The sequence below is a fragment of the Bubalus kerabau genome, chromosome X (assembly GCF_029407905.1).
Source record: "Bubalus kerabau isolate K-KA32 ecotype Philippines breed swamp buffalo chromosome X, PCC_UOA_SB_1v2, whole genome shotgun sequence".
Classification (NCBI taxonomy): domain Eukaryota; kingdom Metazoa; phylum Chordata; class Mammalia; order Artiodactyla; family Bovidae; genus Bubalus; species Bubalus kerabau.
In genome coordinates this window covers 63,301,942-63,321,703 of record NC_073647.1, presented here as the reverse complement: position 1 = coordinate 63,321,703, position 19,762 = coordinate 63,301,942, and the positions used below count along the sequence as shown (strand labels likewise).

The 19,762-nt window shown below is 40.6% G+C and overlaps 1 protein-coding gene across 1 annotated transcript in view; it reads right to left on the bottom strand.

Moving 5' to 3' along the window:
• Positions 1-19,329: 19,329 nt before the first annotated feature.
• TRMT2B (tRNA methyltransferase 2 homolog B) overlaps positions 19,330-19,762 on the bottom strand; it is a 54,141-nt gene continuing 53,708 nt past the window's right edge. The window contains 1 exon segment of the mRNA XM_055565295.1: positions 19,330-19,456. Coding sequence (XP_055421270.1) covers positions 19,330-19,456 — 127 coding nt within the window.

The window sequence follows — 19,762 nt, the reverse complement described above, 5'->3', positions numbered from 1 at the left end:
TCCACAGTCCCCCTATAATTCCACCTACTCTAACATAATATCCCTTAGAACTCCTCTTGTGCCCATACATCAATCTTCAAGCCATCAAATGAATCTTATCCCCACCAAGAGGCCCAAAAATAGTTAGGGGGAATGAATAGTTTGAAATAGTTTAAGAATGAAGACGACCTTGGCAAAGAAGATCAGAAGATCTTTGTATCCAAATGCTCCTGATGACGTCTGTGAGCAACATATCAAGGGTAACCAACTTCAGTTGAGTCTTAGAAGTATAGGGTCAGTTTAGAACTACATTTTCTCCCCTTGTGTTCTTGGGTGGAAGGGGACTGGCATAAGTAAATTATTCTGAGAATTATGCTCTACGGAATCATTTTTAGTCACGCCTCCGAAAACAACTCGGTTTTAAATTCCCAGCCATTGTCTGTGAAGCCTGGCAACAATTCTTCTGCTGCCCCTTCAGGAATAGCAACTGATGTCTCTCCTAACATTTAGGTTAGGTGTGCAAAAACTGTACGAGCTTAAAAACATTCAACTGTCCATTCCAGAGAGGGCAGTGTTAGTGGTGGGAATCATCATTCACTATGATTACAGCTGCTACTTTCACCATCAGTACCACAGCCCCCATTTCCTGAGTGCCTTCTGGTTGTCAGACATAGCACTAAGCTCTTCACGTTCATTATTTTATTCACAACAACCCATGGGTGTAGGCAGCGTATTTGTTTTTGTTTTACAGATGAAGAAATTAAGGGGCAGAGAAAAATAACTTATCTAAGGTCCCAGAGGCTGTAAGATGCAGAACAAGGAACCAAACCCAGATCTGACTCTGAAGCTACTTTAGGCCAGAAAGATCTTCTTAAGCTTGTTTCAAACTTTACCCAAAAGAGAAAGCTATATCCAGGGAAAATGTTGAAGCTTCATCATGCCCATGTTAGAAGAATTAGGTTGACTGCAGTAAGCACACTGATGGTAGTGGCAGACCCAGGTGAGCTAGGACTTCCATTCTGCCAGACACTAGGCTAAGTGGTTTACGTACATTACTGCCTTTCATCTTCACAAGGCTTTGAGATCAGTCCTACCATCATCTTACAGAGGCAGAAACTGGTGTTTAAAGAGGTCAAACAATTTGTCCCAAGGCACCCATTAGGAAATGACAGAACTGCTCTTCAGACTAAACCAAGTTCCAACTCCATAACTCATGGTCTTAACTCCTACCTATATGGTCTCACCAGGAAATATAAACCAACTAGCCTATAATTGTTTCTGAGAGAGAAACCTGGCACATAATAAGCATCAGTCTCACAACCCCATCTGGAGGGCCAGACACTGTCTAAGGCTGCAGCATTTGCTATTATGCCTTATTATGGCCTTATGTCCAAGGGGACCACCTCAGGCACTTTGTGGGTCTTTGACAGGATTCTAAGGTTCGGCTTACTAGTCATGGCACTGGAAGCAATCTTAAAGAAACTCTAGTCCAATCCCAATTGTTATACAGATTAGGCATTTGGTACAGAGAGGTTAAGTGACTTGCTGAAGGCTGCAGAGCTGATCACTGACAGACATGCTCCTGAAATCCAGATCTCCTGTGTGCCTAAGCCAATGTGCTATCTTCCCTGCCCCAATATACTACACCCTCTCTGGGTCTTCTCTGGACACTCTTGACCCATCTGTACTTGTGCTTGCATAATTGCTAAGTTGCTTCAGTCATGTCTGACTCTGTGCAACCTTATGGACTATAGCCCACCAGGCTCCTCTGTCCATGGGATTCTCTGGGGAAGAATACTGGAGTTGGTTGCCATGCTGTCCTCCAGGGGATCTTCCCAATCCAGGTATCGAACCCACATCTCTTCCACATCTCCGGCATTGGGAGGTGGGTTCTTTACCACTAGCACCACCTGGGAAGCCCATCTTGACCCCACCTATATTCCCTTCAATTTGTCTAATAAATATTACTGGAAAATTCTGCTGACAATCATTCCAACCCAGGGATATATCAAATGTCTCTACAAGAGGAGTTTACCAGACAGGAGACTATAATTCAACAAACCAAGGTTCTTCACTCATGTTGCTCTTTACAGCATTATGTCTGAGGCAGGCATACTTTCTCGGCCAAGAGGGGAAGAAAGTATGGCTAAAAGGGATTAGGAGTGCTATCTATGAATATGAGCAGGGTGGAGAATTTAGGTTGAAACAACCTCTGACAAAACTGAATTTCAATATATTGGCATACTTTCCTTTCTACAATATACGTGTTCCTGGGTGTCAACCAAATTTTCCTACAGAAAGTCTATTAATCAAAAATATTTAAAGAATATCCCCTCAATACAGCCAGGAAAACCTTATTCATTTTGAGTGAATAATTTGGTTGCTGCAGGGTGTTGCCATACTTTCCAAACCCCTTATCAAGCTGAAAGACCTGGCAATTACCCTCAGTGAAGACAAGAAGAAGAGCACATACCTCACAGGCTTGTTTTGAGGATCAAAGAGGACAAGCCAGGGCCAAAATGCTAGGCAGAGTGCCTGGCACATAATAAGTAGCTCATGAAATGTTACCAACTATTATTATAATTAGGGGAGGATCTTAGATCATCAGATAGCTATACTTCCATACTGGGAGAAGTATCCTCTTTTCTGCAAAGAATAACCCAAGGAGAGATGTCTTAGATTCTAAAGTACAAAGAGTATAGGGAATCTAGGGTAATTATAGGGCTTCCCTGGTAGCACAGCTGATAAAGAATCCAACTGCAATGCAGGAGACCCCGGTTCGATTCCTGGGTTGAGAAGATCCCCTGGAGAAAGGATAGGCTATCCACTCCAATATTCATGGGCTTCCCTGGTGGCTCAGACAGTAAAGAATCCACTTGCAAGACCTGGGTTTGATCCTTGGGTTAGGAAGAACTCCTGGAGAAGGGCATGGCAAGCCACTCCAGCATTCTTGCATGGAGAATCCCCATGAACAGAGGAGCCTGATGGGCAACAGTCCATGGGGTCACAAAGAGTCAGACATGACTGAGCGATTGAGTATATAGCACAGCACAGGGTGACTATAACCACTGCCAACCACCACTTCCCAGAGCCTCGTCTTTGAGAATCCTAAAATCTGCCAAAAAAACAAAGGTCTTACAAACTGTCTCAGTGTGGCAGCTCAAGGACCAAGATTAATGAGAGCTTCTTGAGCCTTGGGGGCAAATTTTCTTTCAGGCAAATGGTTGCCTTGGAGTTTCTCTCCTTTCATTGTCAAGGTCTTGGCCTGCCTCCTCCAAGACTTTTAAAGTCTAGCTCCTGTCAGAGACACTTCAAATATATGACCCTGGCTCATCATTCAATGAGCCCTATGTGGCTCTGGGTACTTGTCCATTTCGTCTTGCAAGACAGGCCTGGGCTTTTGGATTAGAGAATTCCAGGTGTATAGGTAGAGATGCTATGTTCTGAATGGTTTTTACTCCTGAAATCTTGTCACCACTCTTTATATACTGTTACTACCCATCCTAGTGTGCAATCAGTAGGGTTGTTATCCAGTATGATCTGCAGAACATGGGTCAGAGATTCAGTACACTAAGAGTTAAGGAAGAATTGTGATGATTTGGGATTGGATATGGAAACCAAGAACAGGTAACCTAGTCACAAATCCCCTGGAAATTTGAGCTTCTGGTGCCTGAACCATCCCAGTTGTGTTTCAAATATCACTCTTTCCTCCCAGTATCCTATTAAAACCACTCATCTTCAAGGCAGTTGCAACTGGCAAGACTTAAATACACCACTCAGGAGAATTTTGCCAACTAGCATCCTTAACTATAAAACACCATTGGCTATGGGTGAGGTAGGGCTCAAGTCGGGATTCACTGCTTTGTCATTCACCCCTGTAAACTCTTCATTGGATAGCCCAAACTTGGATTCCTGACAGGAAAGGGTGTAGAGAATAGGTGTTCTATCGCCCACCATCCCAACATCCCACTTCATTTTCACAGGTGCGCTTAAAAGAACTATAGCCATGGCACCTCTGACCCATGCCTATTCCTTTAACTATAATAATCCCTGGCTTTTTCTCTTATATCAAGCTCTATGGGAAACACAGGTGGAGTTATTATCCCAGGCGAGAGAGAAAGCAGCAGAAACTTCCTGCTGTTGGGAGGGAGACTGTATCAGCTTAGGGCTGTGGGAGTCAGGGGGCTTGTACTTCCACTCCAGTGCTCCTGGAGTGCCTGGCTCAGGTCCCAGGAGCCCAGGAGGCTCTGCTGGTTGGTGGTGGGCAAAGCGACGTTAACAAAGCGCTCAAACTGCTGGGCGATGATGACTCAAGAATCCCACGCAATCCCACGCTCCTGCTAGTCACCACTTCCAGGGATTAAAATAGACCTCTGGTGCTAAGAGACAGCAGGCCTTTTATATCTGCTCAAAAAAATGAGCCCAGCCTTAAGGACTATCCTGCTATTTGATACAATGGAATATTACACAGCCATTAAAGATGCCAATTATGTGCACTGTGCAGGTGGGAACCAGAATGTGAAATAATGTTACACGAAAACAGCACAATAGGAAATAGGTACACATGCTGATCAGAACTATGGAAAACACACATCAAATAATTCATCCCTAAAGTACCAAAGAGAATGAAGAGCACCACAGTCCTTTGAGTTTCCACCCCACCCCCAACAACACCTTGTATTATAATACACTTTTTAAAATTGTTGTGCTGGTCATGCTAGATTACTAAGGCATCTGCCTTTTAAGTGACACAGGAGTTAACTCTGCAGATTATTTGATTCAGGGAATAAATAAGAATTTAATGCTAAGGGGGCTGATGCCTTAAAATGGGCTTCCCAGGTGGCACAGTGGTAAACAACCTGCCTGCCAATGCAGGAGACGAAAAGAGACATGGGTTTGATCCCTGGGTTGCGAAGATCCCCTGGAGTAGGAAATGGCAACCCACTCCGGTATTCTTGGCTGGGAAATTCCACAGAGGAGCCTGGTGGGCTACAGTCCATGAAGTCACAAAGAGTCGGACATGACTGAGTGACTGAGCACATATACGCCATTTCAGGTTTAGCACTCCAATGAAAAATTCCTTCAAAACACCTAGTCCACAAAGCTCCAATATGGGAGTTTAAGGAAACATGTGTTTGGACCTCTTTTAAGTGGGATTGCTGTGTTTTGAACTAAGCTAGCTTATAAGGAGAGAAAGAAACTATTTTTGGATAGGCTTCCAGAAATCCCTCATTGAAGAAGAATTGCTAAATGCTTTCCCCCAGCCCCATCCTTGTCTCCGGTAGTGCTTATTACACTTAGCCAAACATCTAGCACATATATGGGTGTCTGGGTAAGCACTATTCTCTTTCTGGAGCCCTGGCATCAAGCCCTGCCCAGACTTGGTTTTTTTTTTTATAATTAACTTTTAATCAGTACATCTAGTTTTTAAAAGACTATGTGTAGTCTTTTCTTTATTAAAAAAAAAAAAACTTTGTATTCTGAAATTTTAGATTTATGGAAGATTTGTAAATATAGTACAAAGAGTTCCCATATACCCCTCACCCAACTTCCCCTAACGTTAAGATGCATATAACTCTGGTAGATTGATCAAAACTATGATATTAACATTAGCACAATACTATTTATTAAACTATAGACTTAATTCAGATTTCACCAGTTTCTCCAATAATGTCCTTCTTCTGTGCAGGGTCTAATCCAGGATCCTATGCAGTAATTATAATAGTTTAGTTTAAAAAAAAAAACAAACACCTAGAAACGATTCTCCTTTTAGGAGGTGAAACAGGTAAGCCAGTAGGTGTATGGCCAATTTATGATCCTGAGCTATTCTAAGAAGCTCATGAGGGAACTCTATTACTTCTGTACCAAAGCTCTGAATTTGCGACACCTCTCATCATGGTTATTTTCAGAAAACATGTCTTACATCAGCACTTCTCACAGAGTACAAAGGGATTTGACAAGTGGGTTATTTTAGCAACCAATATTATGAGGGTGACAAAATGAGCGGGATGGCCTTATCTGTTTCCTATGTGTCATTTTTTCTTCAAACTGTAGTTAAACGTCTAACTAGAAGCTGTAATATTTGACTGTAACATAAATGCTGAGAAACACCCACACCAGCACAGAAGGGACTCTCTCCAATGTGTGTTTGGTTTTGTTCGCCTGAAATGAAGTACTGAAATCTTACAGAAACCAAACTGAATAGGTTATTTTGACTCTTTGTTAATCTCAAGAGAGGAAAGGGAAATGAGGCTATGATATCCATTTATTCCTTCAATGAATAATTGGATTATTAAGAATAATTCCCCCCTTAATCCATGCAAACTAGGTGCCAGGCAATTTGCAAAGTGCTTCACAAATACTGTTTCACTGAATAAATCACAACAATCTCATGAAGAAAGTACCATTACCATTCTTTTACAGATAGAGGGGCAGGGAACAGAGGTTAAGTAACTCACCCAGTCATACAGCATGTAAAAGTGATGCAGCCAGAATTCAAGACTAGGTCAGCCTGATTCCACAGCTGCTCATCTTGGCCAGTATGCTATATTGTTGCTCTGAGCACCTGCAGCATTTCATACACTGGCTTGGGTGCTGGACAGAAATAGAATAGTGAACGGTCTTTATTCCCTCAAATCTTATTCTAGTTGAAGGAGAGAGACCCTAAAATAGCTAAATAACAGCCCTCTCTTCTCCTTAGGTATTCCTTGGATTGGTTACAAGGTGAGTAGTAAATGCAAACAGTGAATCCCAACACCTTTATATATTTAAATTCCCTCCGTGTACCCTGAGGATCTCTGACAGAAATGGACTAGAGGATATTGACATATTCTTCCATTTTGTGGCTCTGGGCTAGGTGTCAGCATCCCTCCCCACCCACTTAGTCTCCTTTGATGAAAAATATATATGCAAATGCATACAACGATGAAATCAAATCAGCTGATGGAAATTTTTAAGTCTGGTACATAATAATTATACTCCATTTCAACTGTCCTTTGCACTTGCAATAATTGGTGAGCTCTAAGGGAGCTTTAATTGGTTCATGACTGTACTTTATGGCATGCCATTTTGAAATATATTTCTCAGAAAAATGACAATGATGACCCTGTAAATTATAAACTGGAAATGTGATTTTAAAAATGAAGGGCTGAAAGTCTTAAATCTCAGCAAATGACAATCATTCTCTCCTCTCTCCCAACGTCCAAACATCAAATATCCTAACCCTGTGGTTTTCAATCCTGGCTGCATATGGGACTGCATATACATATGGGACTCACTGGCAAAACTTCAAAATTACTAATGCCTGTGTCCATCCCCAGAGATTGAAATGATTTAATTATCTGGGGTGTGGCTTGGGTTTTGGAAGTTTTAAAAGAGCCCCAGGGGATTTTAATGTGCAGACAAATTTGGGAACAATGGCCCTTATTAGAAGATCACAACCCTGGCTGCAGACTTTCCAGGTGGCTCTAGTGGTAAAGAACCCACATACCAATGCAGGTAGACAGAAGAGACACAGGTTCGAATCCTAGGTCGGGAAGATCCCCTGGAGAAGGGCACAGCAACCCACTCCAGTATTCATGCCTGGAGAATCCCACAGACAGAGGAGCCTGGCAGGCTGCAGTCCATTGGGTCACACAGTCAGATATGACTGATGCAACTTAGCACACACATGCAATCCTGGCTGTGGGCTTCCTCTGTGGCTCAGCAGTAAAGAATCCATCCGCAATGCGGGAGATGTAAGAGATGCGGATTCGATCCCTGGGTCAAGATCTCCTGGAGGAGAGCATGGCAACCCATACCAGTATTCTTGCCTGGAGAATCCCATGGACAGGGGATCCTGGTGGGCTACAGTCCGTAGGGTCACAAAGAGTTGGACACGACTGAAGTAACTTAGAAAGCAAGCAAGCAAGTAAGCAACACTGGCTTCACATTAGAATCACGTTCAGGGAATATTTTCAAAATTTATGCTTGGGCCACATCCCAGACTAATTAAATTAGAAGATCTAGGGGTAGCGCCCAAGTCCCAGAAACCAGGATTTTCTGAAAAGCTCCCAGAAGTAGTTCAATGTGCAGCCAAGACTGGGAAGCATGGTTGTGGGTGCAACTTCACAGCTGTAATAAAGGTGATGGTAAAATTTGCACTCAGAGGTTCAGCAACTCTAAGATGAGCCTAATGAGAAGCCAGTTCTAGACACCAGGTAGGAAGCAGGCTGAGGACAAACTCTTAGAATAATTGTCCTATTTTAATATCAATAAAATGAGCTCACCTTTTCTTGTCATGTATGCGAGTCAACTTTAAGGCTTATCTAGGACCACTAGCAACTGAAGGTTCTATGCCTGACTCCCTATCACACCTACCAAAATAACTGCAGAGAGAATGGAAAAGGAAGTGCTTTAAAGGGATGAAAACCTTTGCAAAGGACTGCGAACCAGTGCTCAGAGACCCTGCATGGATATAGACAAGGAGAAACCACAAAAGCAAGTCATTTGGCCTACACATTACCCAACTAGTTAGGTTTTAAAATTTTTTTAATTGGAGTATAGTTGATTTACAATGTTGTGTTAGTTTCTGCTGCACAACAAAGTGAATCTGTTATACATATACCTCAACTAGTTAGTTTTTATCTGCAACTTGATGTGCATTTTTACTCATCAAGCCAAATGCTGGGCTTGGAGGGGGAAAAAAAAAGAAACCCTAGCACATGATTCTCATCCTTACCTACACATTAGAGCCATATGAGAAGATTTTAAAATAATGATGCTAGGGCCACACCCAAAGTGAATTAAATCAGAATCTCTGAGGGGATGACAACCAGAAATCTGTTTTAAAATGTCTCCGGGTGGAAAGGTGAGGGAGAGGGATAAATTAGGAGGTTGGGATTAACATATACACACTATATATTTATACTATATGTAAAATAGATAATCAACAAAAACCTACTGTATAGCAGAGGGAACTCTATATTCTGTAATAACCTATATGGGAAAAGATTCTGAAAAAGAATATATATGTGTGTGTGTGTGTGTGTGTGTGTGTGTGCGCGCGCGTATGGGCTTCCCTTGTGGCTCAGCTGGTAAAGAATCCACCTGCAATTCAGGAGACCTGGGTTTGATCCCTGGGTTGGGAAGATCCCCTGGAGAAGAGAAAGGCAACCCACTCCAGTATTCTGGCCTGGAGAATTCCATGGACTGTATAGTAATTGGGGTCGCAGAGTCAGACATGACTGAGCAACTTTCACTTTCACATATGTATGTGTATATATATATGTGTGTGTGTGTGTGTGTGTGTAACTTAATCACTTTGCTTTACACCTGAAACTAACACAACATTGTAAACCAACTACTCTCCAATAAAAATAAAAATTAAAACACATACCTTGGTTAAAAATACTTTTAAAAGTAAAAATTGCTTTAAAAAAAAAAGGGTCCCCAGATGATTCTAATGTTGCAACCATAAAACAAAGAATGTTGCCCACCATCCATCCTAAAGTACCCCTCAAGGAATTCAGGGCAAAGGTCAGGAATGAGGCACTCTGTGCTCTTGGAAAAAAGGCCTACAGTTAGATATTTTCGGGAAAAAATTTTATGTCCTCAGGTTTTTGCATCTTCCCATACCCATAAAAGCAATAAAATCATTAACTGAGATATCTGTTCCTCATGACAAGCAACAACCTTCTACTAGGATGTGTGCTTGATCGCTCATACCCCCTCCTCCATAATTACATACAATGCTGACTTCTCCCCGGCTACCTCATTAGAGCAGTTCCTCAGAGCTATCTGAGAGGCTATCTCTTGGGCTATAGCCCTCAGTAAGTCCCCAAATAAAACTGAACTCACAGCTCACAGGTTGTGTGTTTTTATTTCAGTTGACACAACCAAGGCAGCAAACTGTCATTCTAAACCAGTGGTTCTCAAACTTGAGTGTACATTAGAATCACACACATTCAGTAAAACACAGAAAGCTGGGTCTCACCCTCAGAGGTTCTAATCCAGTTAGGGTGGAACCTGGAAGTCTGCATTTCAAACAAGCTCCTAGGTGATGCCAATGCTGTTGGTCTAGGGACCACACCTTGAAAGGCAGAGCCCCATATGGACCACTGGTTCTCAGCCTTGGCTGCACATGAGAATTACCAGGGAGGGGGTTCATTTTAAAAATACAGATGCCTGAGTCCCCCCCTAAACCAATTAAACTGGAATATCTGAGGTCCAGGGATCAGTATTTTTAAAGGTGATACTAATGTGCACTGAAGTTTGTTATCCTAGACCTAGATATTTACAGTTGCAAGAGATCATTTAGTATAAACCCTTGAGTTTCCTGAGAATTTAGAGGTACTTTAGCTACTACTGGTCCACAACCCCCAATTTCTACTATTCTCTCTTAATCATTACTAGGTATTAACTATGTGAACTGTAAATCAACTATACTTCAAGAAAAAATAATAATAAAAATCAATGTGACCAATTTAGGGTGACCAACTTGTCCTGGTTTGCCTAGGATACTCCTGGTTTTAGCACTGAAAATCCCAGATTCAAAGTAAATCAGGAGAGTTGGTCATTACTGTTACATTTTGCAGCTCACAGACTGGAATACAATACTATTAGATTTTGCTTTTAACATCCAGCATCCAGATCTTGGTTTCTAAATACCATTCTCTAATAAAAGGGATCAGGGCTCCTTGGAAATGGCTGATTTCAGGACTAAGGCAGAGAAATGTATGACAAACCCAGGAATTTTCTGTCAGAATTTAAGTTAGTGATCAAAGACTCACGGAAGCATGTCTAAAGGACTAAAGGGACTCCCATTGGCCAAACCGGAGAAAATTTGAGCATTACAAAGAAAATGACAGAACTGGATGGAAAACATTAAATTTAAGTAACACTGAATTAAGTGATATCCAAAAAAATAAATAAATCTACCTCTCCACTACTGAAAGTAACTATTATATCAACTTGCTCTGAAAATTGGTATTTGAGGGGAAAGAATCTGGCTTTTACCTGGCCCTTTTGGGTGATATTCTATGGATAAGAAAAAGCTCATCTTTACAGAAGAATCCCAGCTAACAAATGTAGACTGGATGACTGAATTAGAAAGTCATCATTTTGCAACCCCAATTAAATCACAAAATCAGAAAATACATTTTAAAAATTAGAAAAAAAAATTACTGAGTCAGGAAACAATAATGCTGAATTTTTTAGGTGAGAGGTAACTGAGGAACAGGACAGTCACATGGTACCAAAGTAAGCCCAGATTTCTTGTTAATTGGGAAGAGAAAATTAAAATTACATACAGAGTTCTGAGGGCCACGACCTTAACCACCACCTTTACTATGAGTGGACAATTGTCAGTGTACCTCTTAATGGGATGCTACATGAAGTATGCAGAATATTTATGAAGCATTCTTATCAAAACTGAATCTAGTGAGGGAGATAAACCTAGATCCTGTTATACAGAGTGAACTAAGTCAGAAAGGGAAAAAAAAAAATCATCTGCTGTACTTAGTCGCTCAGTTGTGTCCGACTCTTTGTGACACCATGGACTGTAGCCCACCAGTCTCCTCTGTCCATGGGGATTCTTTCCAGGAAGAATACTGGAGTGAGTTGTCATGCCCTCCTCCAGGGGATCTTCCCAACCCAGGCATCAAACCCAGGTCTCCTGCATTGCAATCAGATTCTTTACTGTCTAAGCCACCAGGGAAGCTCAAGAATACTAGAGTTGGTAGCCTATCCCTTCTCCAGGGGATCTTCCCGACCCAGGAACCAAACCGGTATGTCCTACATTGTAGGCAGATTCTTTACCAGCTGAAATATTAATGCATATATATGGAATCTAGGAAAATGGTACTGATGAATCTATTTGCAGGGAAGGAACAGCAACACAAACGTAGAAAACAGACTTGTGAATACAGTAGGGGAAGGAGAGGGTAGGATGAATTGAGAAACTAGAATCAACATATACACACTAGCAGGTATAAAATAGTTAATGGAAAAGCTACTACATAACACAGAGAGCCCAGCCTGGCACTCTGTCACAACCTAGAGGGGTGGGATGGGAAGGGGGAGGGAGATTCATGAGGGAGGGGATATATATATAATTATGGCTGATTCACATTGTTGTACAACAGAAATATTGTAAACACAACACTGTAAAGCAATTATCCTCCATTTAAAAATAAATTTTAAAAAAACTGGATCTAATCAAGCCTCTAAATCCAACAATTTCCAGTTTATAGGAAATTCAGGGGCTGGAAGGGAAAGCTAAACACTTTAGTTTTTCTTAAGAAAACAAACCATCCTGGTTTGCCCAGGACTGAGGACTCTCCAGGATGTAGGATCAGTGTTAAACCAGGAGAATCCTAGGCAAACCAGGACAGTTGGGCACACACACTACAATCAGACAGATTCATAAGTGGGATAGACCTGGTCTCTAAAAGTCCACGCCATTAACAAAAAGTGGGCAAACTGTTTTAGATTAAAAGACACTAAAGAGAGACCATACTCAAATGCAACATGTGAACTGACCATAAAAGACATTCGGTGGACAGCTGGGGAAATCTGAATATAGAGCAGTACTACTCAGGCAGCCCAGAGATGTAAATGAACCATGTCACTAAGCACAGTATTTAATCCGCCTGACATATTTCTGGAAATGAAACTTCCTCAATGAAGGATGTGGTGCACTGATACACACTTGGTGCAAGCTCCGTATCTTAGCAAAATGCTAACATTTGTTGAATCCTGGTGGTGGGTATACTGCCGTTCATTGTATTCAGATCAGTTCAGTCACTCAGTGGTGTCTCTTTGCAACCTCATGGACTCCAGTGTACCAGGCTTGGCCAAAAAGTTCATCCAGGTTTTTTCATAAGATATTCCAGAAAGACCCAAACAAATTTTTTGGCCAACCCAATACTTATTCTTTCAACCTTCCTGTATGTTTAAAAGTTTGCATTATAAAAATGATGAAAGCACAAATTCTAAAATCATATTACTTACACAATGTACACTAACACAATTAGCACAAAGCTGATTATCTACAACTAATCCTATATTTATTCATTAGATATCCCTCAGGGAATAGCTAAGTTAAAAATAGAAAAATGAGTTAGCCAAAAGAAAAAAGCACATTCCATGCTGAGGAAACAGAATGTAGAAAGGACCAGAATGGAATAAATTTGTTTTTTTTCAAGGAAAGGAACTCAATGTATATAGAAAAATGAGGCTACCCAGATGATGAAAGGGCTGTGAGGCTCTATGAAGAAGGGTCTTTATTTTATTTAGGACTTTATTTTAAAAACAAGAAGCCCATGACAGACAGATTTCAAGCACTGGAGAAACAATGAGAATGGCATTTTAGAAAACTCACTCTGGCTACAGAGAATGGAATGGATGGGGGCAAGCATGAATACAGCAGCACAAGTTGGAAAGATGTGGCCCTTTCAATAATAACCTGGTGCAAGATGATGTAACCTGCAGGACGGAGACTTGGTGGCCAGCTGCATGTAGGCAGAGGGTACAGGAAAAGGACTCAGATGTAATTCCCAGGCTTCTAGCTTGAGTGACTGAGTAGATTGTTATATTCATCAAGATTGAAAATACAGAAGCAAGAACGGGTTTGGAGGAAAGATGTAAAGTACATAAATTAGATACTTTGAGTTCAGAGTACCTAGAAGATATCCAGGTAGAATCTACCTTGTAGGCAGTTGAATATGAGAATGAGAAAGATAACTCTGACTTCCAGTTTACTTATTTTCTCCTTCTTTGTTCCCTATCTGCTAAATGTAAACTGGAAGTCAGAGTTATCTTTCTCATTCTCATATTCAACTGCCTACAAGGTAGATTCTACCTGGATATCGTCTAGGTACTCTGAACTCAAAGTATCTAATTTATGTACTTTACATCTTTCCTCCATACCTGTTCTTGCTTCTGTATTTTCAATCTTGATGAATATAACAATCTACTCAGTCACTCAAGCTAGAAAGCAGAACTGAAAGAGACACGTGTACCCCAATGTTCATCGCAGCACTGTTTATGATAGCCAGGACATGGAAGCAACCTAGATGTCCATCAGCAGATGAATGGATAAGAAAGCTGTGGTACATATACACAATGGAGTATTACGCAGCCATTAAAAAGAATACATTTGAATCAGTTCTAATCAGGTGGATGAAACTGGAGCCTATTATACAGAGTGAAGTAAGCCAGAAAGAAAAACACCAACACAGTATACTAATGCATATACATGGAATTTAGAAAGATGGTAATGATAACCCTGTAAGCGAGACAGCAAAAGAGACACAGATGTATAGAACAGTCTTTTGGACTCTGGGAGAGGGAGAGGGTGGGATGATTTGGGAGAATGGTATTGAAATATGTATAATATCATATATGAAACGAATCGCCAGTCCAGGTTCGATGCATGATACTGGATGCTTGGGGCTGGTGCACTGGGACGACCCAGAGGGATGGTACAGTGAGGGAGGAGGGAGGGGGGTTCAGGATGGGGAACACGTGTACACCTGTGACGGATTCATGTTGATGTATGGCAAAACCAATACAATATTGTAAAGTAATTAACCTTCAATTAAAATAAATAAATTTATAAAAAAAATAAAGAGGAAAGATATCACCTCCAAAATAAACAATTGGGGGAAAATTTTTTTAAAAAGAAATAATATACTAATATTATTTATATAAAATAAAAATGGGGAAATGGAAATATATGTCTATAATATATAAACATATATTATTTTCATAAAATGAGAAATAGGGAAATGGAAATAAAACATTTGACTACCATTAGTCAACACTCTTTATCATTTGAGACTACTTCCTTCTAACATTTTTATATGGATATTCATACAATGGGGCTTCCCTTGTGGCTCAACTGTTAAAGAATCCGCCTGCAATGCAGGAGACCTGGGTTTGATCCCTGGGTTAGGAAGATCCCCTGGAGAAGGGAAAGGCTACCCACTCCAGTATTCTGGCCTGGAGAATTCCACAGATTGTATAGTCCATGGGGTTGCAAAGAGTCGGACACGACTGAGTGACTTTTGCTTTTTCCTTTCACACAGTAGCTTTAAAAGCCGTATTTTTATGACAAAGAGGCTTCTCTAGAGGTATTTACGGTTGACAAGAATTAGAAACACTAGGTGACCTGATATCACTTTGTAAATCAGACAGTGCTTGCTAAGTTACATGTCCTTAGGCTGTTAAGATGCAAGACATAATTTAACTATTTTTAAATTATTAAATTTAATTAAATTAGGCTGTTAAGATTCAAAACATAATTTTCCTATTTTTCTGAAACTCTTCCAAAAAATTGCAGAGAAAGGAACACTTCCAAACTCATTCTATGAGGCCACAAACACCCTGATACCAAAACCAGGCAAAGACAACATGAAAAAAGAAAATTACAGGCCAATATCACTGAGGAACATAGATGCAAAAATCCTCAACAAAATTATAGCAAACAGAATTCGACAACACATTAAAAAGTTCATACATCATGATCAAGTTGGGTTTACTCCAGGGATGCAAGGACTCTTCAATATACACAAATCAATCAATGTGATACACCATATTAACAAACTGAAAGATAAAAACCATATGATCATCTCAATAGATGCAGAAAAAGACTTTGACAAAATTCAGCATCCATTATGATAAAAATACGCTTCATAAAATGGGCATAAAATGAACCTACCTCAACATAGTAAAGGCCATACACAAAAAGCCCACAGCAAATATTATTCTCAATGATGAAAAACTAAAAGCATTCCCTCTAAAATCAGGGACAAGACCAGGGTGTCCACTCTCACCACTATTAGTCAACATAGTTTTGGAAGTTCTAGCTATGGCAATTAGAGAAGAAAAAGAAATAAAGGGAATCCAGATTGGAAAAGATAAAGTAAAACTCACCGTTTGCAGATGACATGACACTATACATAGAAAACACAAAAGGAACTATCAGAAAATTACTAGAGCTAATCAGTGAATACAGCAAAGTCACGGGATACAAGGTTAATACACAGAAATCACTTGCATTGTTAGTATATAGGATATATACTAACAATGAAAAATCAGAAAGAGAAATTAAGGAATCAATCCCATTCACCATTGCAACAAAAAGAAATATCTAGGAATAAATCTACCTAAGGAGACAAAAGACCTGTATATGGAAAACTATAAGACACTGATCAAAGAAATAAAAAATGACATAAAGAGATGGAGAAATATTCCATGTTCCTGGGTAGGAAGAAACAATATTGTCAAAATGACTATACTACCAAATGCAATCTACAAATTCAATGTGAATCCTATCAAATTACCAATGGCATTTTTCACAGAACTAGAACAAAAAATTTCACAATTCATATGGAAACACAAAAGACCCCGAATAGCCAAAGCAGTCTTGAGAAAGAAGAATGGAGCTGGACTTCAGGTTATACCACAAGGCTACAGTCATCAAGACAGTATGGTACTGACACAAAAGCAGAAATACAGACCAATGGAACAAGATAGAGAACCCAGAGATAAAACCATGCAGCTATGGGTACCTGATTTTTTACAAAGGAGGTAAGAAGATACAATGTGGCAAAGACAGCCTCTTCAATAAGTGGTGCTGGAAAAACTGTACAGCCATGTGCAAAAGAATGAAATTAGATCACTACCTAACACCATACACAAAGATAAACTCAAAATGGATTAAAGACCTAAATGTAAGACCGGAAACTATTAAACTCTTAGAGGAGAACATAGGCAGAACACTCGAGGACAGAAATCAAAGCATGATCTTCTATGACCCACCTCCTAGAGTAATGGGAATAAAAACAAAAATAAACAAGTGGGATCTAATTAAAAGCTTTTTCACAGCAAAGGAAACTACAAACAAGGTGAAAACACAACCCTTGGAATGGGAGAAAATAATAGCAAATGAAACAACTGACAAAGGCTTCATTTCCAAAATATACAAGCAGCTCATACAACTCAATGCCAGAAAAGCAAACAACCCAATCAAAAAGTGGGAAAGGGACATGAAAAGACATTTATTCTAAGAAGACATACAGATGGCTAACAAGCACATGAAAAGATGCTCAACATCACTCATTATTAGAGAAATGCAAATCAAAACTACAATGAGATACCACCTTACATCAGTCAGAATACTACTACTGCTAAGTCACTTCAGTCGTGTCCGACTCTGTGCAACCCCATAGACGGCAGCCCACCAGGCTCCCCCATCCCTGGGATTCTCCAGGCAAGAACACTGGAGTGGGTTGCCATTTCCTTCTCCAATGCATGAAAGTGAAAAGTGAAAGTGAAGTCGCTCAGTCGTGTCCGACTCTTAGCGACCCCATGAACTGTAGCCCACCAGGCTCCTCCGTCCACAGGATTTTCCAGGCAAGAGCACTGGAGTGGGGTGCCATTGCCTTCTCCATATATCAGTCAGAATGGCCACCGTCAAAAAGTCTACAAACAATAAATGCTGGAGAGGTTGTAGAGAAAAGGGAACACTCTTGCATTGCTGGTGGGAATGTAAATTGATATAGCCACTATGGAAGACAGTATGGAGACTCCTTAAAAAGCTAGAAATAAAACCACTATATGACCCAGCAATCCCACTCTGAGGCATATACCCTGAGGAAACCAAAATTGAAAAAGACACATGTATCCCAATATTCACTACAGCACTATTAACAATAGCTAGAACATAGAAGCAACCTAGCAGATGAATGGATAAAGAAGCAGTGGTACACATATACAATGGAATACTGCTCAGCCGTAAAAAGGAATGCATTTGAACCAGTTCCAATGAGGTGGATGAACCTAGAGCCTATTATACAGAGTGAAGTAAGTCAGAAAGAGAAATATATATACTGTATGCTGCTGCTGCTGCTGCTGCTACTAAGTTGCTTCAGTTGTGTCCGACTCTGTGCGACCCCGTAGACGGCAGCCAATCAGGCTCCCCCATCCCTGGGATTCTCCAGGCAAGAACACTGGAGTGGGTTGCCATTTCCTCCTCCAATGCATGAAAGTGAAAAGTAAAAGTCAAGTTGCTCAGTCTGTCTGACTCTTCGCGACCCCATGGACTGCAGCCTACCAGGCTCCTCCATCCATGGGATTTTCCAGGCAAGAGTACTGGAGTGGGGTGCCATTGCCTGACACATATATATGGAATCTAAAGTGATAGCACTGATGAATTTATTCTCAGGGCAGCAATGGAGAAACAGACATAGAGAACAGATCTATGGACATGGGGGGAGGAGAGGAGGAAGAAGGGGAGATGTATGGAGAAAGTAACATAGAAATTTACAATACCATATGTAAAATAGATAGCCAATGGGAATTTGCTGTATGACTCAGGGAACTCAAACAGGGGCTCTAACAGGCTGAAGGGTAGGATAGCAAGGGAGATGGGAGGGAGGTCTTGGAGGAAGGGAACATGGCTGATTCTTGTTGATGTATGACAGAAAACCACAAAATTCTGTAAAGCAATTACACTTCAATTAAAATTTTTTTTTAAATTGTTGGGCACATATCCAAGAACAACTCCAGAGTTGAAGAAATCATGACTAGAGAATGTCAGTTTCAATATCCAGTTTGTTATAGTATATACTGGATCATTAGGGGGTTCTGGAACTTTCTGCCTCCATACTACACAGCACAATTATAGGTATTCAGTTTCTTCTTTGAAGCTCTCCTTTCCCATAGGGTCTCTACTACAATCACTTCTCCTTCCATAGGTGAGAGGTAATTGGGGGTATTGCTCTTAAGGATAACCACACTTTTAAAGGCTGTTCTAGCCTAAAAAACCCAAAGGAATGAAGCTCTACTGAGATCACACAGCCACTCTGCAATCACTTCATAGCTTACTCTGCTTTTTGAAAAAGCTAGACTTGTTTCTAATTCTAATCCATGGCTACCTCATGAATGCAGAACATATCTAGTAAAATCTCTGGGTAAATACAGATACCCAAGTCAATGTGAAATTATGACCACATACAGAGAAAAGCTCAATTGTCACCCCACCACAGGCAGAACCAGACGGAGGAGACAGGCTATAAACTGGGATCAAGCGAGCCATGACAGGCTGACAGCAAAAGGAAGGAATAGTCCAGATCCACATCCAAAGAATGGTCACAACCAGGCAAATTTGCATGAGAGCCAGTTAACCTGAAAACTAAGGTTATAAATCTGCCTTGGGAAGGAGGCCCACTTAGTCTTCCTGCTCAAGATCCAAAGATTGGTTTCCTCAGTAATGTTTTCAGGGTCTGTGATGTCACAATATGCCAAACCTGGAAGTTACTGACACTTCAACCTTAACAAAGAGCCGACAGGGTTGTAAGAGGCTGCTTATCGAGTGAAGAGAAGCACCAGTTTGCAGTGAGGGGTGTGGGGGAATAGATCCACGGGCACAGCTTGTCTCAGGATGAAAGGCTTGCCGAGGAGCTTCTTAGTGGAGTCTGGAAGACAGCACAAGCTGTAGAAAGCAATCCTAGTATCAGTTTAATAAACCAAGGAGAAACTATAGGAATCCAATTCCTTATAATTTAAGCCCTTGCTCTGTGTTCCCACAGCCCCATGTTTCTCTCTGTAATAGCACTTATCATATTTAATATAACTACCTGGGTTTGTTTTTTTTTAAACCATCTTCCTCATGGGAGTATATAATCTTTTTAAGGGTAGAAATGAGGCCAAAACTGCTTATTATTCATCTCTGTGTTCTTAGTGTGTAACACAAAGTAGGGGCTCAATGGTAAATGGAGCATCACACATTTTTGTATAA